The sequence below is a fragment of the Rattus norvegicus genome, chromosome 5 (genome assembly GCF_036323735.1).
Source record: "Rattus norvegicus strain BN/NHsdMcwi chromosome 5, GRCr8, whole genome shotgun sequence".
NCBI classification, from domain to species: domain Eukaryota; kingdom Metazoa; phylum Chordata; class Mammalia; order Rodentia; family Muridae; genus Rattus; species Rattus norvegicus.
Window position 1 is genome coordinate 26,509,947 of NC_086023.1, and position 22,949 is coordinate 26,532,895.

General features: G+C 40.7%; 1 protein-coding gene across 1 annotated transcript in view; it reads left to right on the top strand.

Moving 5' to 3' along the window:
* Positions 1-22,949, top strand: part of Rab2a (RAB2A, member RAS oncogene family) — a 64,018-nt gene that overhangs the window by 36,523 nt on the left and 4,546 nt on the right. Inside the window, exons 4-6 of the mRNA NM_031718.2 lie at positions 1,620-1,702; positions 2,205-2,297; positions 3,695-3,806. Coding sequence (NP_113906.2) covers positions 1,620-1,702; positions 2,205-2,297; positions 3,695-3,806 — 288 coding nt within the window. The remainder of the gene's footprint in view (positions 1-1,619; positions 1,703-2,204; positions 2,298-3,694; positions 3,807-22,949) is intronic.

Below are 22,949 nucleotides of genomic sequence, written 5' to 3' on the forward strand. Positions count from 1 at the left end.
TAAGGAATAGAAAGTGGATGGATAGGTGGAAGGCAAAGAATAGGTTTTTAGGAAAGGAATAAGAGAAACAACGTTAGAGAGATATAGAATATTGGTGATACCAGTAGGAAAAAATTAGCTCTGAGTGTGTGTGTGTGTGTGTGTGTGTGTGTGTGTGTGTGTGTGTGTGTGTTGTGCTGTGTGTTGCTTGTTCTTGTTGTGTTTGAGACATGGTCTGGGGTAGCCCAGGGTAACCTAGAACTTACTTTTTGTCCTAGGATAGCCTAAGCTCAACAGCCATCTTCCTACCTCAACCTTCTAGGTATTCGAATAGCAGGCATGAGTTGCGTGGCTGTCGTACTTTCTAGGGGTTGGTTGGTTCCGTTGGTTTGTTTACCCTCATACTATGTGAAAGGAACTGGTTGGGTTTTGTTTGTTTTTCCATGCTCCCATTCAGCTTAAGACATTTTAAATATTAGAACTGGTTTCTGGGAGAGGGCTTGTTAACTTAGATCTGGTCGTTATTGTTGTTGAATGAGTCTACTTGTGTGCAGTGGAATACTGACTATTTTATTGATGTGCTAAGACACTTGATTACACAGTTCCCTTCAGCATGCTTTCTCTGAGTGCCATATGAGGACCAGTCCCAGTTCTAGGCACTGAGAGTAAGTGACATTCTAGGCAGGGAATATTCTTGAAGAATCAACAAGAGAAGTTATTGGAACAAATCAGAACATGATAAAAAAGACTTTATATTTGCATCAGAAACTCAAGACTCAGAGCATGAAAACCTAAATATTTTCACGTTCATATATTTTAAGTGCAAAAATTATTTTATAGTTATAACCTTCCTCAGCCTTGCTTAGCAGAATGTTAATACTATGAGATAGAAAAATTATTGAACTGGACTTAATCTCTGGAGCCTGTTTCACAGGATATAAAGATGACATTTACATCCGGTTGCCTCTTGACAAGCATTATATGTCAGATGCAGAGGAAATTGATTGTGTGAAGAAAAATTATATAAATTCAATTCAGAACCTTTTTCTGTTTTTCATAATAAAATGATTGCTCAGAGAATTCCATCTTGTGGCTGTTGAGAGCCCACTGCAGTTTATGGTATAACTGATAAAATCTGCATCCTTGGCCTTCTGACAACCTTTCCACCAGCAGATGGTGGGCGTAAAGATGTCATTCATCATTTATTTACAATGGGCTTTATTTATTCTAGTGTCAACAGCTGCCCCAGGGAGTGGGTTATTGAATTCAAATGTGAGGCTCTGGGTTATTTGCTTCCTTTCAAATTTGTCTTCAGGGCTTAGTTGCTAGGAGTCCATTCTGTGCTCTAATAATGATTCATGTATTGTGAAGCCATTCAGTAAATTGGGTTGTCAGGGATTGCCAAAAAGGGTTAGGGGTCTTGTTTGGGAGAGGGAGGGTAGTGGGAATTGCCGTCTGTGCATCCTGGTGAGTGGAGCAATAGTGCTGTTGTATGATTTCTCCTAAGACCAGTGAAGTTTCCCCTCTGCTTATGACTGTCTTTCCTTTATATTTAATATGTAATATGTTAGCACGTAATATGGAAATGTAAGAAGAATATCATTTTAAAGGAAACTTTTCAACCTTTTGTTCCTTCACAGGCAGGGCAGGAGTCCTTTCGTTCTATCACAAGGTCATATTACAGAGGTGCAGCGGGGGCTTTACTAGTGTATGATATTACAAGGTAAGTATATGCTAGTTTTTCAGCTCACTACAAGGAGACTATTTCTAAATAAGTGTGGCTACCAATAATAAAACTGTATTACCTTTACACTTTAGCTACTCACCCTTAAAACTGTGTCTTGAGTCAAATGTAAATGTATTCTCAAAGTCTGCATCTCAATTCTTTCTTATTTAAATAAGCACCCCAGATCGATCAATATTATATATTTTATATATAATACAATAAGTATAATATAATATTTTAAATATATAATATTGTATATTTACAATTGTAATATTATATTATAATATATAATATAAATTTTCTAAACTCTGCTAGCAGTTGTGCTTATTCTAACTGAAATGTAATCAGTGAGCATTAAACCCAAATACTGTGCTTTAAATCTGGTTCTCATGGTGTGGGTGGCTGTGGCTAACATGGCTAATGCTGGGGAGTGTAGACTGCTTTACTGTGTACTATGCAGAGAGATGGTGAAACTGTAACCACATACCATCATGTTTAGGAGAGACACGTTCAACCACTTGACAACCTGGTTAGAAGACGCCCGTCAGCATTCCAATTCCAACATGGTCATCATGCTTATTGGAAATAAAAGGTAACTGAGAGCTTCACTTGCATTAATGGTGAGCGGTGTGGTTAGTCTCTGTGACTACTTTTCCTGTAGATTCGTCTGTGTGAACATTCCTGGCTTCTTAAATTTAAAGTTTTATTTAAATCCTGAATGTCATTTAGATCTTACTGTTATTGAGTGTTTATTCCTTGGTTTTTATTGCCCTCTGGTTCTTAGAAGAGTGGCAGCTTTATGGTGCCTGGTAGGAAATTTTAGGACTTTTTTTAGGCATGGCACTGTAGGCTCCAGGTAGAATGTGTTTCTAGGTATTGGGAACTGACCCTTAGGAATGGGGATGGGCTAGTGGAGGGCTGAGGGAGTCCATAGAAGGGAGGAACGTGGTGTTCTGCCAGGGTTTACTTAGTTCCTTGGGGATGGGAGCAGAGAGTGAGGAGACACCACAACAGGTAGACTGCTAAGGAGCTGTGGATTGGATTTTGAGGAATGGAGGGAGAGGTGAAGCTCTGCTTCTCATGCTGGAATGGACTTTGGGGTCCCAAGGAGTGCCTCCTGGAGTTGGAGGCTGGCATAAAGCAATGAGTGAAGAGAGGGCAGTTTGGAGGGGAAGATCTGTGTGATCCTCTGGGGAAGGGGTCAGAGAATGAGGAGAGGCTGCAGCAGGTGATGTGCTACAGAGGTCTGGATATGCCTCAGGGATTGGATTTAGAGGAGCTGAGGGAGAGGTGAAGATCTGCTGTTAGCCTATCTGCTTCCCTGTCTGGCCTGACCTGTGGATTCCCAGGAACTGCCTGCTCTGTCCTGCACTAATCCAGTTCTCTATGAAAGAAACTGCAAGGAGACCACCCAGGCTCGTAGCTTAGACTTCTGTTTGTCCCTACCCATTTCCTATTGGTTTGGCTTTAAAAACAAACAGGATTAAACCAAGATAAATAATCTAATCTGTGTTTCTTTAACACCTTGGGTTTTACAGTTTCCTACAACTTTGGGGAGTTGGATAGCAGATATTATTTATCTCCTTTTCAGAAGCGCAGGCACTGTGGACAGTGGGTGAGGAGATGGGCTAGTCCTCCTCTTTTAAACCATTATTTTTAGCCAAGGAACTTTCTGCTTTGGTAACCCACTATGTTTGAAGATGGGGTTCCAGACCGAGCTGTCTTCCCACTACTCCTATAAGCATCTTAACAGTCTGGAGCTCAGAGTTGGAATATTTTTCTGCTGGAATTCTAGTCACTTGAAAGTAGGCGATGTATTTCAAACATTTTGACCTTCATAGCACCCTGAATAATGGAGCTAATTATTATGTATGAAACTGTTGATAAAAACGGTCTGTATGATGTTGAGTTCCATGGCACATTTCCCACTGCCTGACTCCTATCTCTACTGTGTTGTTACTAACACAGCTCTTTCTCTTCTGTGCTCAGTGACTTAGAATCTAGGAGAGAAGTGAAAAAGGAAGAAGGTGAAGCTTTTGCACGAGAGCATGGACTTATCTTCATGGAAACTTCTGCCAAGACTGCTTCTAATGTAGAGGAGGTAAGTTAGCGAGGGCCCATCATTGGCTTGTAAGTCTGTTCCACAGACCTTAACACTGTATTCACTGGTCTTTGTTTTGTAAGATTAAGTTGTAGTAGTTGTTGAATATTAAAATAGAACAGTTGCCATCTGACTTCTTGCATGGTCTTCTGAAGCCCGTGGCCTGCATGTGTCAGTATATCTGGGTTCAGTTGTCACTTCATGAGACTCCTGCTGTCTTTAATGAATGAAAATTAAATTATCTCATTTTTGTTGCTCTAATCATCCTGAACTGTTAGTTTTCTGAGTACATTTTTATGCTATATTATTTGGATGCACTGCACTAGAAGTTTTTAGAATTACTCTATTTTTGTATTTTATCAAAAGAGGAAATGAGGCTAAGAAAGTTTACTTGAAATAATGCTGAATTTGAATTTCTTCGTCATGGATGAGAACAGCTTATAAAAATGACTGAACGGGGCCCTAGAAAATAGTGGCTGGCAAAGCTTATTAAGTATAGTTGAGGACAGGCCCTGTGCACCAGCTAGCATAGTGCTTTAGACAAAGTATTTTATTATTAAATATTAAGTTTTTTAATTAACCCTTACTTAGTATGGGTTTTACTGCTGTGAACAAACACTATGATCAAGGCAGCTCTTATAAAGAACAGCATTTAATGCGCGCTGGCTTACAGGTTCAGAGGTTCAGTCCATTATTATTATTATTATCATCAAGGTGGGAGTATAGGGAGGAGCTGGGAGTTCTGCAGCTTGTTCCCAAGGCAAACAGGAGAAGACTGACTGACTTCCAGGCAGCTAGGACTAGGGTCTTAAAGCCCACGGCCACAGTGACACACCTAATCCAATCAGGACACTCCTAATAGTGCCACTCCCTGGGCCAAGAATATATAAAACCATCACAACCCTTGAATGCAAAAATGAACTGTAGTGATTCTGTGATGCTGGTTTATTCAATGAAGACGTCTTCCTTAGTGAGATAGGCTGATCTGTACTTGATGAGGAACCCTGTGATGATCCTAAATGCATTTCCTACAGGCACTAACTAGTGCTTCTTACAGCTTGATAACATACATCTCTCTTCACACAGAACACCAAGTGAGAAACCTCTTCCACACTTTTGTCTGTCTTCAAGGAGAAACTGTCTGTTTCAGAGAGCTTCTCCTCTATTGGAGGTGTACTTGAAATCATAAGGCCAGTCTTTGGTGAGGAAGGGTTTCAAGACATCTAAGGCGTAGCTGATTAATGAAGAATCACACTGTGAGGTCAGACACAGGGCATCGATTCATGGAAACACTTTAACTTCTGATTCTGCCTCTAATGCCTTTGCATGCTTTTTGTCTTAACGAATACAGTGTTTATTTGTAAGCAGTAAATTGCTGTTGTCCTTATGCTTGAGTATTTGAAGGAATGCTGTGTCCCTGAAGTAGATGAACAGGACTATAAATCTATATTTATGATTTATAGACTAAAATTATGTTTAAATTTCATCTGAGCAGGAATTTGCCTTAAAGAAAATAGCACTTTTACACAATGGTGAAAACTAATTTGCCTCCCAAAAGCTAACTATGTCATGATGAAGTATTGTAAGATGAACGACGATGATTGTAACATAAAAACAGGTGGAATCGAGGGGTGCAGGGATTGATACTGCAATCCCAGCTCTCAGGACGCTGCTTCAAATAGAATTGCCATGAGTTTGATACTAACTTAGTAGCTAACTTTTGCTACTGAGAGGATAGACTAGCTTAACTTTTCCTGCTGTCATGTACAACTAAGAAAAAGCCCAAAGTGTCGGGGGAGGGGCCCTTAGATGCAGCAGACCCTGGAGAGTCCTTAGTTGCTGTTCTAGGCTGGGGTATGATAAAGGGCTTATCTGACCTACATAAGGCCTGGGCTAGATCCCCAGTACCACCAAGAAAGAAAAGGGAAAGGGAGGGACAGAAGCTCTTGGTAAGATTCAAGCCAGTCTGGCTACACAGGGCTAGAGAGATGGCTCAATGGTTAAAAGCACTGGCTGCTCTTTGAGAGATCCTGAGTTCAGTTCCCAGCACCCAGCTAGCAGACCACAACCATCTAAAACTATACCAGACATTACAGAAAAAAGATGAACCATATCCACTACCAGACTATATTTCCCAGTGTTACTTACCAGTAGAGAAATGGCCTAAATGCAATCCAGAGTCTTAGAACTTAGTCCTCAGAATCCCTAGCACCAAGTGGAAGATTCCCAGCATACCTACACCAGGAAGATCCACGTTGAGTAAGTAGGATAGACTGGGTTTGTTGGCGAACACTTGTAATCCTGTGCTTTTTATATAAATAAACCTGAAGCATGACTACTAGAAATTATAAAAATAATTTTTAGAACTTAAAACTATAATAATTGAAATTAGTAAATCCAAAAGAGGCAGGACTGAGAAAAGAAATAGCAAATGGTGCGATAGTATGATAGAAGCTGGATCAGGGGAGACAGCTCAGGCCTTACAAGCACTGGCTGCTCCTCCAGCAGACCTGGATTCAATTCCCAGCCCCTACATGACAGACAGCTAACCTTTTAACTACCGTTCCGGGAAATGTGCTACCCTCTCTGGCCTTTGTAGACAGTGTGTGCACATGTGCATGCATAGAAGGAGGCAACGCGTCTCTACATAATGGAACATAGGCTTTTCTTGGGTTTTCTTTTTTTTTTTTTTCCTTTTTTTTTTTTAAGACTAATTTATTTATACGTAAGTACACTGCCACTCTCTTCACACACACCAGAAGAGGGCATCAGATCTCATTACAGATAGTTGTGAGCCACCATGTGGTTGCTGGAATTTGAACTCAGGACCTCTGAAAGAACAGTCAGTGCTCTTCAGCCCGTTTTTTTAGGTTTTAAAACAATAGAAACTACCCAGTTTAAAGTACAGTGATAGACTAGGGGTGTGGCTTATGGTATAGCATTTCCCTTGCATACATTAAACCCTGGATTTGACCCCTAGCATCCCAAAAGGTAAATTTTAAAGCAGCTTCTGAACTGCAGGGAAAAATAGCCTGGGAGGAAGAATGAATAGTACCAAACAGATTTGTGGGATCATATCAAAGGTAGTTATGTGAAATATTTAAAACAAACAAATGAAAAATGACTGATTATAAGGATGGGGGAAAGGTAGGTACAGACACAAGTCAAACCAGTCCAAACAGAATAATACCAGATAAATCCATAGCAAAGAAAGCTGCATATGGTCAAATTTCTGCAAGTGAAAGAAAAAGAAACCTTAAAGCCCAGTTGGGTTGGAGTTTGGGACACAGCAATTCGGGTGACCGCTCTCTCATCAAAAACCATCAGACCGGCAGGATGGAAATGGCTGTGTGGCTAAAAGCACTTGCTGCCCCTGCAGAGGGCTGAGGTTCCGTTCCTGACATTTATGTGGCAGCTCACAAATATCTGTAGCTCCAGTTCCAGGGGTTCCCACGCCCTTATCTGGCCTCCATGAGGATTGCACACATGTGGTACACATACATACATACAGGCAAAACACATAAGAATTTTTTACAAGAAACCATGGGAACCAGAAGAAAATGACACATTTTTCAAGAGTTCAAAGCAAACAATTATTAACCTAGAATCCTATAGCTACAACAAATGTCTTTCAGGAATGAAAGCATTGTCAGATAAATAAATTTATCAATTGCAGATCTACCATAGAAGAATATCTATATGAAATAAAATGATTAAAAAAAAAGAAAGAAAATCATGATGAATATAAAGATGAATGTGATGCTCTGTTGAGTATGTTGTAAAGTGTGTCTGATGGTTGAAGTGACCTTGTGTAGTCAGAGGGACCAAAGATTACACAGGAATGTCATGGGAAGGAAAGTCTCTAAATGTCACTCAGTTTGGTAAAACAAGGTCACTAGTAGATGGTGGTTACTTATGTACGTATAATATAGTACCTGTGCTGTACTTGAAAGATGTTATAGAGATACACAAGAAACTATCTATAAATCATAAGTCTAAAAATATTTAAATTACAAGAAAGCAGTAACACTGGGCATGGTGGTTCATTTCTGTGATCCCAGCTACTTGGGAGGCTGAGTGAGGCAGGAGGATCACAATCAATCTGGGTAACAAAATCCTAGCAAGTAAAATTTCAGTATGCATACATATACTCGTATAAATATGAGATATATACATCACAACCAAATGAATTTCTGCAAAGTAACCAGTGCTTGCTCGGTATCCAAAATTGAATCACTATAACCTGGTCATTGCAGTTGATGCATGGAAAGCATTTGAAAAATGCATTACTTGCCTATGCTCTTTTTCATTTTATTCTCAGAAAATAAAATTGAAGAGAACTTCCTCACCTTGGTAAAGAGTATGTATGTGTGTACGCGCGCGGACACACACACACACACACACACACACACACACCCTACAACTAAAGTTAATGAAAAGCTGAATGCCTTGCCCCTTCGTTCAGGAACAAGGAAAAGATGTGTTTGGTCATAATTGCATTATTGAATATGTTGATAGATGATAAGCTAGTGTGCACACTAAAGCACTAATGTAAAAAAGAAAAAGCTGTACAGCTCAGGACAGAAAAATTAAAACTTTTTACATTAGTAGGAAAATCTCTAGGAATTTACAAGGTAAACATCTACAATCATTAAACGTACTTCAGCAAGGTTGTTAGACCCATGATGAACACAAAATTCAATTATATTTCTGTTAAATTCTAACAGTGAAAACATGAATACATTTCAGACCATCTATAATCACAAAAATTAAACACTTAGATGTAAATCTAAAAATCTGTATAGTGAGCTAGCGATATGGCTCAGTGTGTAGTGTGCTTGATTTGCAAACAAAAGAACCTGCATTGGAATTACTACACCCACTGAAAACGCCAGACACATCACAAATGCTTTCCCCAGTGTTGGGAGTTGGGGAAGGCAAAAAACTATCAGGTCCCAGGAGCCACCCAGTCTAGTTGTATCAGTGAGTACCAGGTTCACTGAGAGATACTGTCTCAAATTTAAGGTAGAGCTGGGCATGGTGACAGACACCTTTAGTCTCAGCACTTGAGAGGTAGAGACAGGAGGATCTCAGTTTCAGGCCAGTCTGGTCTACACAGCAAGGCCAGGACAACCAGGTCTACATAGAGACCTCATCTCAACAAAGACTTGAAAACTGAGATGGGAAAGCAACTAAGGGTGACAGCCAATGTTGACCTCTGCTTTCCACACTCACATGTAACCATACATGTAAATTACCAAACACACAAACTTAAATGTGCCATAGTTTGTGTACATGTAAAACATACAGTGAAAACTACTAAAGCTAATGAAAGAAGGAAAAGGCAGAAGGAGATGGAGAAACAGGGTGTTCCTTGTGTGAAGTGTTCAGCTTCTTAGTGGTGACTATGGTGGTTTGAATGAAAATGGCTCCCATAGGTTTATAGGGAGCGGTATTAGGAGGTCTGGTCCTGTTGGAGTAGGTATGGCCTTGTCACTGGGGGATGGGCTTTGAGATTTCAAAAGCCTACACTAGGCCCAGAGGAGTTCAAGGCCAGCCTGGTCTACAGAGCAAGTTCCAGGACAACTAGTACTACATGGCTACATAGAGAAATCCTGCCTCAAAAAGAAAAAAGGACAGACTTGTCTTAGTCTCTCGATAGGACACTGACTAAAACAATGACACTTACAGATTGACATAAAGCACAAAGGTTTAACAGTATTTCTATCAAAACAAATTCCATTTTTAATAAATGTAGAAAATATAAAATACATACAGACATGCAGAAGGACAGCAGTAGCTAAAACAACCTGGAAGGAAAAACAGGGTGTGTCTCGTACTTGGCTTCAGGTTTCACATAGCCATGACCACTAAGCTCCTGCAGGCTAGCTCTGCATTTGGAGAGAGCAGTAATGAGTAGCATAGAAATCTGTTCACGGATGCTGCAGCTGACTTAACAAAGGCGCAGGGCACGTCAGCGATGAGACCACCTAATAACAAAGAGTGCTACTGCAACTGAAGGCAAACCCCAGGATTCTCACGTGTTAGATGAGAAAATCAACTCCAAGTGGTCTGTGAAAGCAAGTATAAAAGCTTCAACTGTTTCATCTCTTAGCAGATTAAAAAAAAGGACACTAGGGGCATAGGCATACTTGCCTCCGAAGGAATAACTCTTAAAAGGAAAATTAATAAATTGACCTTTCAGAACTTGTGCTCTGTAAAGCATTCTTATGTAGATTTAAAAAAAAAAATAAAAGACAGCTCTACACACCAAGAGAAAACATTCTGTAAGCCAGGCCAATAAAAGACTAAAATCTAGACCTTAAAACCAAAAGCTCAGCCATGTGGTACTGGTGCTCACCTTCATCCTCACACTCAGGAAGCAGAGGCAGGCAGGTCCTTTCTCGAGACTCGTCTATATTGTGAGTTCCAGGCCTGCCCGTGCTCCACAGCGAGACCTTGTCTCAAACAAATAAGGCCTCAAGGAAATAACACTGCATACCTATCAAAGTAGCCCAGACAAAAGCCCAGCATGCAGCACATGCTGGTGGGGAGTCATCACTCACACATGGATGGTAGGACTGAGTAACACAGCCTCTCTAGAAAACAGCTCAGCAATCTACACTAAAACGCAGCTACCAGAAGCTAGCAATTATACCTGTGGGCACTTAAGAGAAATAAGTGTCTGCACAGCACTCTGTAGACCGATAATCATAACACCTTTATTCATAATAGTCTCAAGCTAGAAATAACCTAGCACCCTTTGAGTCTAAGGACGCTTCCTTACTAAAAAATAAAATGTTGTTATATGGACAATAGTGGATGAAGCTCCAGGTAACTGAGCTTAGTCAGACACCACGCTCTGTCCACTGTGTGCTTCCTCCTGCCCCCTTTCCTTGAGGTGATGAACTCAGAGTCCACAGGACAGATGAATCACTGCCAGGGCCCAGGAAGGTGTCGCATGGGAGGAAGTGTTAAGACTATAAAAAGACAACACTTAAAAGTCTATCTTAGTCACTGTTCTATTGCTGTGAAGAGATACTATGACCGAGGCAGCTCATGAAGAAAGGAGTTGATTGGAAGTTTGCTATGGTTTCAGAGACTCAGTCTGTCTCATCATGGTGGAGCACGGCAGCATGCAGGTAGACATGGTGCTGGAGAGTGCATGAGTTCTACTGCCTGAGAAGCCTGATCCACAGGCTACAGGAAGAGAGCCACTGACTCTAGGCCTGGTGTGGGCTTTCCAAACCTCAAACTCCCAGTGATACACTTCCGCCAAGAAGGCCACATCTAATCCTTCTAATCCTACCAAACAGTTCCACTCCTGGAGACTAAGCCTTCAAATATGTGAGCCTGAGGGACTGCTCCTGTTCAGCCCGCACAGTGTGCTGCAGTGATGATCTTTGTTTTACTTTACTTTTGATACTTTGTAACAGTGTACTATAGTTTTCTAGGAAGTCGCCATTGGGAAAACTAAAGAAAAGCCATACTGGGTGATTGTATGACTTCATACATTGCATACCAAATGACAGTTGTTTCAAAATAAAAAGGTTGTTCAAAAAAATAAGTAAATAACTTTGTGACCGGAGAAGTCACTTAATAGTTAAAAGCACTTGCTGCACTGCCAGAGGACTCAGGTTCAGTTCCTACACCCAGGATGGTTCACAGTCCTCTATCAATCCAGTTATAGGGGAACTGATGGCATATTCTGGCCTCAGTGAGCAGCTACACATGTGGTACACGTATGTACGTCCAGGCAAAACACACAAACACATAAAATAGAAATAAATCTTTTTAAAAAGTACTAACAACTTTAAATTTAATCCTTTATAAAGTTTTATTAGTAGACTCTGAAGATTAAATTATACTTTGATTCTTGAATACTAAATTTATTTTTCACATTACTAAGTTAATAAAATTATATTAAGTGTGACACTTAAGAGTTTTCATGGAGTTGGGGATTTAGCTCAGTGGTAGAGCGCTTGCCTAGGAAGCGCAAGGCCCCTGGGTTCGGTCCCCAGCTCCGAAAAAAAGAACCAAAAAAAAAAAAAAAAAGAGTTTTCATGTATCCTTTCTGCAAAAAGAGTACCTTTTTCTGTAGTTCAGTCTCTTAATTGTTGTGTTTACCATGTATCAAACATAATGGAGTTAATATTCAGGCTTCTGTTTTATATATGTATACACACACACACACACACACACATATGTCTATGGAGGGAGAGAGACAGAGAGAAAGAGACAGAGAGACAGAAAGAGACAGAGAGAGACTGTCTCCAAAGTAATTAAAGAAGTTTGACGACTAATTCGTAAAAACAAAAAGAGGACTAGTATGTATGGCTAAGAGAGACCTAATTTGAAGGTAAAACAACCAACTGTTTATTCATTGTCTACATGGCAGACTTTTTTTATTGTCAGTTTTACATTTTTATGTGTGATATTTTGCCTGCATATATGTATATTTCCCACATGTGTCCCTGGTGCTGGAGTTCGATGGTTCGAGGTGCCTTGTGGGTGCTTGGATCCAAACCCAGGTCCTCTATAAAAACAAGTGCTTTTAACTGCTGAGCCATCTCTCCAGTCCCCGACCCCCATACGTATAAGATTTTTTAAGCACAGTTATTTGTATCATTCAGTAAAAGGCAGTTTAAAGCCAAACACATTCACCCATTGGCTCAGTTTGGTAGATTCCCACTGCAGCCATCTAAGCAGTCTCATGTGTTACAGGAAGAGTAACACCATCAAGCTCAGGGTATGTCTCGTGCTTAGAACATTGTCCTAGCTTTGTGAGACCCTGTGCTCAAAGTCCCAGCTGTAAAAACAGCCAGATGAGTAAATATCTCACGTATGAATCATCCCTTAACATGTATGGTGTATATTAAAGATATGTGTGATAAAAGATAAGTGATTCATAAATGTGCCTATTTTTTGATTAATGGACCATCTAATTATGAGTTCTTTTTAGAAAATTAAGGCTACATGATTTTGCATTGGCTAAGTCCCAGTGGAATGCCGTTGGTCTTTAGAATAGGCCTGTTGTTTCCTTTTATATATTTTAACAAAGATGTGTTTTTTGTAATAAAAGTAGGAACCAAGAGATGTGGGTTATATCTCCCTCGAAGGGAGTAGACTATTTAAAACAGCATACCACTGTTGTCTCAGGATTAGCTGGAAATAAGCTTATATAATCTGTACATTTACTGTTTACTATTAGTCAGCTTAATGATTTCATTCATAAAAGATGTATTTAGGGACAAAACAGGATTAGGGAATCTGGTCCATAGAGTCATTAGTCCTGGTTGACAACTACTGAGTTAGAATAATAGAACATAAACTCCAAGAACTGAATTAGCAGCAACTCTTCTTAGTGAACAGGAGGTGTGGTACTATAATTTTGATATTAAAAATGCTCTCTTTCATCTGTTGCCTGAAAGAAGAAGTAAAGACAGCATCCCTTGTGTTCAGTGCTGCTTCTGACAAATGCTACAGTGAGGAACCTCAGTATTCTGACACCCTGGTGTTCCCCGCCCTCCTGCACTCACCCTTTCCGGTGCAGGAGCCGTCAGCGTCATTCCTCAGCACCTCCCTACTCTTACGTATTTTCTTTAGTAACAGCCTCTGATGAGCCATTTTGCTCTTGCCAGAATTAAGGCCATCTTTCTTGAACTAGGATCTTAAATTTAAAACAGTGCCAAAACAATTCAAATACTTGAAGTTAATTTATAAAGAATATGAAACCAAGTGAAACCCCATTGCCTAAATTAGTTATTACTAATGAAGGTAAGAATTTCTCAGACATATCTATGGATATGAAAAGGCAAGTAGAGAAATCACATATTAACATTAACATACACATAATTTGTACACATAAACATTAATTACACAAACATGGAAAGCCTTTTCTATTATAAACATGTATTTGTTAGCAAGCTACTAGTTTTCTGGATTTATTTCCAAATGATACATTATAACTTCTATATAGCAGGTTATAGTGAGAGTACATTGCTTTTATTAAGTAGATTCTATACAGGTTGTGGTGGTGACTCTGAACACTGAAGGAATACACCCATATTCATTTCCCTATATGGCAGTGTAATCTAAGGACCGGTGTCCTGGTTGGTTTTCTGTCAATTTGACACAAGTTAAAGTTATCTGAGAAAATGAACCTCAGTTGAGAAAATCTATCAGATTGCGGGTAGGCAAATTTTCATGTCTATATTCTTGTTTACTGATTGATGCAGGTGGGCCTTAGGCCCACAAGGGACTATGCTGCCCCTGGGCTTGTGGACTTGAGTTGCAGAAACAAGCAAGCTGAGTCATCTGTGGGGAGAAAGCCAGTAAGCAGCACTCTTCTGTGGCCTATGCTCCAGATTCTCCTGCCCTGACTCCTTCCCAGTGATGGGCTGCTTGATGTCTGAAAGTGTGAGAAAAAATGATTCCTGTTCTTTCCCAGGTTCATGGCATTTATCACAACAGAAGAAACCTAAGACAACCAGTTTCGACCAGAATATTCTTGTTCTGTTGCCCCTAATAAGTCACCTTTGATGAGTTTGGTAAATGTCACTAGTCTTTTTAAACATAAGTCCCAAGTAGTGTACATGCTTACAGTAATACTGCAGGCAGATCCAGAGTGTTCTCCTAAGTGCTTTCATGTGTAAGAGTCATTGTTCACAGGGCTCAGACCAAGGCGGGGCAGGTTCTTATTCTCTGTTATACTGCCACACAGTTGAGAATGCCTATAGTGATTGTTTGGCTTGGGATTCCAAGGGCAAACAAGTATAGGAGAAATTAGATGTGCTTCCTCTTCAAGAACCAGAAATTACAGTAATATATTAATGTTTGAGAAACCACTGTAGAGAAATCTCCTGAAAAAGCTGGTGTGGTGGCTTTTGCCTGTGATGTCAGCACTCAGTAGGCTGAGGGCAGGAGGCTTGCTGTGTGTTTGAGGCTGGTCTAGGCACAGAGTAAATTGCTGTTTTATTTAACTTCTAATTTTCTAAGCAACCCCCACCCCTGTATTTTGGAGAAATTGCTCATCTGTTAGCACAGCCCACCCAGTATCTCCAGGTTTTTTCTGACCTGACATGTGGCAGAAGGCTTTTCTTCCAATGGGCTGTCAGATGAGTGCTCTCCGTGATCCTGTGCACACATTGCACAGACTCCTGCTGCAGTGCAGGCTGTACTCGGCTACCTCACAGGAAAGGCCGACAGCACCCCCACCCTTCCAAAGCACAGGGTTCCCACCCTCTCGTGATCCTCATCCCTTTCTTTATTCACTCCTGGCAAGAGCATGTAATTATATAATCAGGGTTCAGCTGTCTTCAGAATAAAAACCTGCCCTCCAGTTCTCAGTGTGTGCTCTCTTCCAGTTTCCAATGAGAGTTTCCTAGTCCTTGTTTGTACTGAGTTTCTCATCTGCATTCTTTCCCCATTGGTAAGTTCATCCTAGTTATGATTGCCATAGCGAACAAGTGGGTTTCCACCTACCATAAACAGTCTCTTGCATAGTTTTGACTACTCCTATAAATAGCCTATGTGTCTGCTTAGCCCTTCAGTCACTCGTCCATTAATCTGTATTGCCTTCCTGTTGCTTTATTGACCCTAATTGCTTCCTAATAAGACATCCTGTCTTCATTTTTCACTCTTCCACTGTTGTTTGAGAGCTTCCAAAAAGTGAAAAATGATTGTTGCTCTCCAATTTCTTTAAAACTGTGTAGTGGACCCCACTAGTCAGAGCATCGGATTCCATAATTTGACAGCCAAAGCCCTTTGGTTGCCAGCAACCCACAATGTATTCTCTGTATTAAAGTAGGAATTAGTCAGCTGTGAAGTGTATCCTCTCCTCCACAGAAGTGTCCTCTCATTGGAAATACCCTTCAGAGACAATCAGCCTTCTTTGGGGTGCCCTCTGTGATACTTACTGTGTCTCCCCACACTATCAGCCAGTTCATACACAGTCAGCATTTGGCTTTAGGTTTTCCATGGTTTCTGTGCCACAGGTATTCTATTAACCTCTTTCCCCATACTTAAGACCACTTTTCTACTCTCGGTCTCCTTTCTGACCTCATGACCTATATCCACATATCCATGCATATTTAAATACATACCCACAAAATTTGTCTTTCTGAATCTAGAAACTATATCCTACAGATGTCATAATTTTATTTTTCTTAATAGCTGAATAAAATTCTGTATTTTTGTGTGTGTGTGTGTGTGTGTGTGTGTGTGTGTGTGTGATTCATTCTTTTGTTGATTGACACCAAGGCTAGTCCATTCCCTGGCTACTGTAAATAGTGTACCAGTAAACATGGGCTTCTCTGATAGAACTTGAGAGGTCTTTGGAGGCCAGGTGATGGCTGGATGATTAAGAGCACTTTTTTTTCCCTCTGAGACAGGGTATTTCTATGTAACCCTAGCTGTCCTAGAACTCACTCTGTAACCCAGGCTGGCCTGGAATTCAGAAATTACTTGCTTCTACCTCCTGAGTGCTGGATTTAAAAGCATATGCCACCCAATTTTCTTCTTAGAACTATTTGATAGTTCTTTTTCTCCCTATATTCATTTGCTTAAAAGATTATGGATGTGTGTGAAACCAGGAGAAAAAACTCTTAAGGCACAAAAGTCCTTAGAGTTCTGCGAAGGAATGCTCTCTCAAACTTACCATAATCTCTTTCGATCTTCATAACATAGATATAACCATATTACAGCAGATACTAGTAAATATGTGGAGAAAAGGCGTCCTCACACACTGCAGGTTAGAATGTAGGACACTGTAGCCATTGTAGAACAAACAATATTGGGGGTGGGGGTCTTCAAAAAACTTGGCAGAACTCCTGTATCATCTGGCAATTGATCCTACTGCTGATCTATATTCAAAGGCAATTAAATTAACATGTCAAGGAGATGTCTGAACTCCCTGGCTTGTTTCCACAGTTCATTTCATGAAGCCTATCACATCATATGCTGGTTTTAAAACCAGCTCAAACAAGAAAGGAGAAGGAGATTGACATACTTAACCCACACTACACTGTGTTACATACAAGCATGCCCATACATGTGGTGTGTATGAAATTTTTATGGATTTACATATTCATCTAAATTAATTTAAAAGTTTTAAATTTCAAATACTTTTAAAATGCAGTATAATAGAAAAAATTAAGTGACAAAAAATATATTAATTACTTAAAATATTTCAACCTATTGACAAGTCAAGATTAAATATCTTTGGCTCATCTGCTCAGGCACCAAAGAGCCAAGCAAGTACCTGAAAATACAGCGGGGGACTCCTAAGACTGATGGTGCTAACTTGCCAAGCTACCAAAAGACAGGACAGACAGATTTCTATGACCATGGAGAGCACATGATTTGAGAAGATGGTGCTAAGTAGGAAGAGGACCACTTCGAGGCCCCTTGCTTAAATTATCAGAGGCTGTGCTTCTCGGTGATGGCCGTAGGGAGTGAAAAAGTACTTTAGGGAACTGGCATGTGACTGTAAGCTAGAGGTGTTTTTGTCCTCTACACACGGATCTGTGCTGAAGCCCAAGAAGATGGCTTCACAAACAATTGGAGCATCATCTATCCCTGGAGGGAAGCTTACTGTCATAACCACCACTCTCCTTGCAGATCAAGGAGGGCTGACTCAGCTTCACTACCTCTGGTTTGGCCACCAGTCTTGGAAACGCCAAAGATGGTCCTACTTTTTATATCCAAAGAATTATTTATTTTATACACACACACACACACACACACACACACACACACACACTGTAGCTGTCTTCAGACACACCAGAAGAGGGCATCGGATCCCATTACAGATGGTTGTGAGCCACCATGTAGTTGCTGGGAATTGAACTCAGGACCTCTGGAAGAGCAGTCAAGGCTCTTAACCACTGAGCCATCTCTCCAGCCCAGATGGTCCTACTTGTTACTCTTGGAAGTTGCATCTACTTTGCTAACCAAGGTAGCATTCATGTGTCTCACATTCACCCGAAATGGACATTTATTTATAAGCATGCATATATCTAAACACCGACTGCGCAGACTTTCATGCAGCTTTAGAGTTCCACATGGTATCTTTCATTCCATGCACAACCTGATTTTCTTCCATTTAATTTACATGATTTCATGCTGCCCTTCTATTGATACAGATAACAAGCAGCAGGGCCTCTCCTTGTGACATAGGAAGCTGAAGAAGCTAAGGTAGATTGACTAGCCTCCGTTACGCTTTACCTCATCCCAAAGAGTAGCCCCACCAGCACTCTGCCTTGAGATAGGGTATGAAAGCTACTGTGATCTGAGGCCTCTTGCACTAAAGTAAAGTGTATAGCATCCAAATAAAGTTACAGAGTCTGAAGGAGGTGTTGAATTAATCTCCCTAGTACTAGAGTTGCTTAGTGTTTTCATAGGACTTTCCATGGATGTATACTTGTTTTCTCAGTATATATTACTCTTTAGTGTCACTCTGCATAGCTTGTGGGCTAATGCTCTTTTTCATGTTTTTTTAAATCAGGATATTTTAATTTTCTGATGAGCATTGACCATGATCATTACTCTGCAGTGTCTGCAGGGTTTGCTGACTTACGCACCTGCCTGCGCCCTTTCTCCTGTGGAGAGCACTGCGTCTCAGGCCACACACTAGTAAGGCATGGAGCGGAGTTTGAACCAGAAGAACCTCATTCCCCTGTAACTGGTGTGCAAGTTTCAGAGGCATAACATCATCCCATACCTATAAGCTTTCTTGAAAGAAACAAATTTTTGATTTTCTAAATATAATTTGAATGTCTTTGAGGAAACAGGGTAAGCTATATAAATACTTAGTGTAGTGATGTACCAATAGTGAGCACTTCGTACATTATTGCAACCTGTAGTTGCTTTCAGCATTTGAGAAGAAAATTAAAGACTTCTGCCTATGTCATGTTTTCCAGCTCAAAGAGAACACTACAAAGCCGTTTGTCTTGCATAACACCTTGTTCTCCAGCATTTGTTAATACATTTAAGTGAAATTGTTCAAGATACTTGATGTCATATCTGTCTTGCCACCAGGTGGCAGTATGTTACATAAGGAAATCAGAGCAGTCTGCTGAAGCTGTCAGTGTTTGCACATCAAAGCTATAAAGCCATAATAAAAAGTGAGCTGCGGCATCCCTGCCCCTCGTCTCTCCAGTGCACACGCAGAGCGCCATGTGTATTGTATGTTAGGACCCAGTGCCGCCCAGCACTCATCTCCTGTCAGCTAATGCAGAAAGCCTTGTTCTCTGTCCTGGCCTAAAATGTGAGCTCTTGTGCTTAGATTCTCCCAACCAACTGGTGTTAGTTCAGCAACAGTGGAAACTATGCCTTCTTGTTACGCCTGTACTCAGCACTTACTAGATCCCCTTGTCAGTGATCCCCACGCAATAGGATGCAATGAGCGTGCTCTTGAATCACACCCCATTTGTAGCGGCAGTTGGTTAGTTAGTTGGTTTTGTCTGTAGGTCTCATGTAGTCCAGGGTGCCCTCAAACCCACTACGAGGCCAAAGATGGCCTTCAACTCCTGATCCCCCTGCCTCTACCACCCATGTGCTGGAACTACAGGCATATGTGCTTTATATGGTGCTGAGGGTCAAACCGAGGGCCGTGTACACGCTAGGCATGCTCTCTCCTAGTCACTGCACCCACAACCCTGCATCCGCTGGGCTCTTAACTTAGGCTGGCTGTACAGGCCTTGAAATGTTGCCATGCACCTAGTGCCTGAAGTAGAGGGCAAGAAAATTCATGAGTTATGAAGAAAATGAATGTAAAGGACCGGCTATAGGAACTACCAAAGCACAGACGGTAAAGGGAGGCTGGTGCTCAAGTGTCGATGGATGCAGGATCACAGTGCTCAGACAGCAGTGCGCAGGAGCTGCATTCCCACTGTGGCTGTGAGGAACTATCTCTGCTTCATAGACATGTCTGCCTGGGCATTGATTTACAGCACTTACGGTGAACCAGCTTGACATCAGTTTCTCAGGAAGGTTTTGCCCAATGGTAATATCAATTTTGCCTTGTTGCTTGCTCCCTTCCTCTTAGTAAAGTCCTAAAAGAATCTTCCCTCAAAGAGATCTACATAAACTGAAACCAACATTTCAGCCAGATACTATGGCATATGCTTGTAATCCCAGGGGGGCTGAAGCAAGCGAATGAATGAAGCCTGCTGGGCTTGTGTAGTGAGACCCTGTCTCAAAAAAAATAAAGAAAGAAAGAAAAGAAAACCATTGGCTACTTTACATGCTGCTAGGAAATAAATACCTAACAAAAGCAACTTAAAGGAGGAAGGTTCCTCCTGGAACCTTCTGGGTTCACAGTTGAAGAATGCAGTATAGTGAGGATGTTAGGTGACAGAGGCTTGAGGCACCTGGCACATTGTGCTCACGAGGAGGCTGAAAGAACAGTGCTGGTACTCGGAGAGTCGGACCAGGGCTATGTGTTATGCCCCTTTCTCTTTTCATTCAGAACGATAGTCCGTAAAATGGTACTTCCCCGCCTCAGTTAACCTACACAGTCCTCACAGGCAGTTCCAGAGTCTAACCCAATCGGGATGAGCCCTAACTGGCATGCTCAGAGGCCTGCCTCCTGGGTTATCCCTAAATCTTGTCAACTGACAGTATGAACTAGCACTTGAAAAATATCTGTGAAGATTGGTAAGAAATGAAGAGTCAAGTTAGCATTTTTTAAAGACCTGTATATTCTTATTTTATGTGTAGGAGTATTTTACATTAATGTATGTAAGTTCACCATGTGTGCTGCTGATACCTGTGGAGGTCAGAAGAGGAGATTGGATCCCCTGAAATCAAGAATTATAGATAGTTCTGAGCTTCCATGTATGTGCTGGGAATTAAAGCTGGGTTCCCTGCAAGGGTACCAAGTGCTCTTAACCATTGAGCCATGCACATTAAAATTATTGTTTTTAATCCCAACCAGTTTATTATTATATCCTTGAATATTTCTCATGACTGAAATTTTTAAATGTTGAGAAGAGAGAATTCGTGTGTGATCCCAGTACTAACTTGGAAGTTTGACCACCATTGACCCTTAATAATGTTGATTATATATTCACTATATTTGGAAAATCTTCCATTCTAGCCAATAGTTCTACAGTTTAAAATAGGTATACTGATGTCTACATTAGGCATGCTGGATTTCACATTCTAAAGAATCATTAAAACGGTCATTAGTTGACTAATAATATCTAGTAAATGTTAATTTTGAAGTATCTAAATAGTGCATTTATGTAGTGTTTTCTATATTGTACTCAGAAAGAGAAAAAATTCAATGTCTTTAGTGTTTTATCAGAGAATTACAGTTAGAGGTGGCATCATTCAACAACTACTCCATTGAGAGACCAAATTACAATGAAAAATTTATAACCGTTTATATAGTTCAGTTCAAAGAAAATTAATTTCATACCTTCCAGATATAAAATACCTCTCGAATGTGGTACAACTATGCTTTTAAAAGTGTGTAATAAATTAGTAAATACTGTTTAGGGAATAAAATTAGTAATGGAATTTTTACATAGCATAGCTTTCTTACGCCAGGTTTTAAATGATTTCTCGAGTTAGCAGAACAACAGTTTGTGTAAGTGTTAGGGTTGCTAGGTTAGGGTCAGAGCTATTTGTTACTGTGAAGTCTAGCAATGTTAGCACTGTCACACATGGTGCCTACATATGGGACCTCGCAGTCACTCCAGCCTTGTGTCAGCACACACGTGGTGCTCCTACAGGAAGAGTTGCAGCCTCACAAAGTCTGTGTCTTTAATTCAGTTAGCCAAGTTTCAGAGGCCATTATTGTAATCGACTTGTTATTAGTAATAGTTAAACTTTTACTTATCTATAGGATAACCACAGTTTTGAAGACTGAATCAGTTCTTAGGTGAAAACTCATTTCCCCTTTACTTTAATGCCGACACACATGAAAACCATGCTTGCATGCTAAGTGCCTTACGAGTCATCAGTGGTTAATTCTTCTCATTATTTTGCAGCAGATTCTCATGACCCTCTGTGATGATTCGATCGGCCACTTAGATTGTATGCATATTCATACCTCTGTGTTCCTGCTCAGTCGTTCAGGTCTCCTTTGCTGACTGGGCTGTGCTTGGTACAGTAATTGAGCTGCTGTAGATTGATTACTCTGGGGAGCTGTAAGGCCTTTAAAGGTGAAAACGTAACAGTCCTGTTAATTGGAAGCAAAAGCTATGATAGGAACGTCAGCAGTCAAATGTTTCCAGTGTCTGAGAGAGGAGTGCTAGGATTTCTACCTCTCCGTGATCCTTTACTTTTTAATTTCCATTAGATCTGTGCTGGCGGTGGTTCAGAAGACCTCCTGTGAATTTTCCTAAGAGATTACTTGAAGATGCCTTTCCTCATCATACTGGTTAACAAAATCTGATAGTTTAGACCCAGTCAGTTTGTGCACCCTCTGTAGCACTGATGAGATTCACATAAAAGGCTACATAAACATAGGGGGTACTTGTGAATAATTTACAGGCTTAATTTGGTGAGTGGTTTCTCGCACTCATCCCAATTTTCTGCAGTACAGTAGTGCACCGTGAAGCAAACGGCAAAACTCTTCAACATGAACCGTGTCCGTCCCTTTATTGTCCAAACCCTGATTCTCATTGATAAAGATTTATTGTAAGACAGAGAGCGCACATGCAATATGTATATGTGTGTCCCACTTTGTGCCACTGTGCTGCACACAGATCCCAGTTGGTACCTTTCCCTTCTGCCTTACTGTAGGAATGCTGGCATGTGGGCCACTATATCTGGTTTTTGGAATGTGTTCCTAGGATTGAATTTGAGTCTTTAGAATTTTATGATTAAACACTTTGACCTCCTGAGCCATCTCCTGGCCTGACTCTGACTCTGTCTTTTAGACTACATATGGCAAAAGCAGTTTCATGTGGAACATTGTCCTCTAAAATTAGCTGGTGCAAACATGTCGGCGTGTGTGAAGGACCTAGTTGATGTGGGTTCTCCTGCACACACTTATAAAACATCTTCCCCTCCTTGGCAATGATTGCTTTGGGGTTAACATTCACTTTCCACAAAGTCCACACTTTCCAATGTGCATTTAGTTAACTTTTAATTACTTACAGAATTGCAAAGCTATCACCACAGTCTGAT